Below are 1,309 nucleotides of genomic sequence, written 5' to 3'. Positions count from 1 at the left end.
TAAGTGTGCATTAATATCCCATTAAGTGTGCATTAATATCCCATTAAGTGTGCATTAATATCCCATTAAGTGTGCATTTATAGGGAACTAAGCTTTAGGAGGTCTCCATCTTCACTCTCGTCCCACGTTGACAGAATATTTCCTCCCGTGGAGTCCGTTCATTCACATTCAGAGGTCGACACTCTTTGACGGGCACGATGGCGGCGAGCGTAAACCACAGCTGACCGGAGTCCTTTAAAAGCTTCTTCAGTGAAGTGTGTGTACACAGACGATGTTCTCAATGCTGGGGTCATGTGCGGAGACCCTGGCGATCCTCGCAGCACAGTTTCACGTTGTGTCGAGTCTTCTTAGTGATTTAAAAACAGTGATTTTGAGGCTAGTGTAAAAGTGTCCCTATAGGACTCCCATTCAAAAGGCCATTTGACCAAAAAACTAGAATACTGAATCTTAAAAGTGGCGTTTACGTCCTAATTATGCTTTTAAATGAAAGTTTGACTCGGGTGCATTCACAAAAAGCCCCTAGTTTTGCATTTTGGCGAGGCGTATGCTTTAAGCGTGATTCATCCTTTGCACATCGCTCGCCCGTGGCGTGGTAGCGTTGCACTCCCGCGACTCATTTCCTGGTTCTTCTTCTTCTTCTCCATAAACATGAACCTCGTGGCGAGGGTTAACTTCTCCTGCTGCAGATTACCCGCCGGGTTTCTCTCACTGTGACTCCGGCGTCGCTCCGAAGATAATCAGCGTCTCACGCTCACTTTCTCTAACGTGCACACGCACGCTGGAAGTCTTCTCACGATGCTCTCTCTTTATCGAAGGGTTAACATGTGGGAAGAAATGTGTCTCTTCTATCTTTGCTTTGCTTCTATATGCTGGAGATACAGTTCCAACTTCCTAATTGGTCTCTTGCTCTAACTGTTGATAACTAACCAAAGGGCCTCACCTCTTGGAGGCGGAGCCAAAGATGGGATACACCGCTGCAGAGTCTGTGGAGGGAATTAAAAAAAGGTCTTTTTATAAGCGTAGAAAGGGGGACAAAATGAAAGGAGTGGACAAAGCTGATTTGTGTTAGTCAAGAGTTTCAGTGAAGTCTGATAAGCTGAACTGGGATGCCAGAACATTTAAAACAGCGTGTGTGTGTGTGTGTGTGTGTGTGTGAGAGAGAGTGTGTGTGTGTACCTTTGGGGGGGCTGGCAGCAGCACTGCTGGGACTCATGTCACTCAGGTAAAACATTGGCTCAGAGCCAACATCCTGGAAGAAGTAGAGACCAAAATATGAGCAACAAATGAAGGTTTGCTAATTGGACGCGCG

The 1,309-nt window shown here is 46.2% G+C and overlaps 1 protein-coding gene across 1 annotated transcript in view; it reads right to left on the bottom strand.

Annotated features, from left to right (window-relative positions):
- The window catches only part of esco2 (establishment of sister chromatid cohesion N-acetyltransferase 2), a 10,601-nt gene that overhangs the window by 3,353 nt on the left and 5,939 nt on the right, over window positions 1-1,309 (bottom strand). Inside the window, exons 8-9 of the mRNA XM_034900746.1 lie at window positions 1,177-1,249; window positions 941-983 (exon numbers count right to left, since the gene is read on the bottom strand). Coding sequence (XP_034756637.1) covers window positions 941-983; window positions 1,177-1,249 — 116 coding nt within the window. The remainder of the gene's footprint in view (window positions 1-940; window positions 984-1,176; window positions 1,250-1,309) is intronic.

This window comes from Etheostoma cragini, chromosome 18, assembly GCF_013103735.1.
Source record: "Etheostoma cragini isolate CJK2018 chromosome 18, CSU_Ecrag_1.0, whole genome shotgun sequence".
Taxonomy (NCBI): Eukaryota; Metazoa; Chordata; class Actinopteri; order Perciformes; family Percidae; genus Etheostoma; species Etheostoma cragini.
The sequence above is the reverse complement of the archived record's forward strand: the minus strand, read 5'-3'. Positions and strand labels throughout refer to the sequence as shown.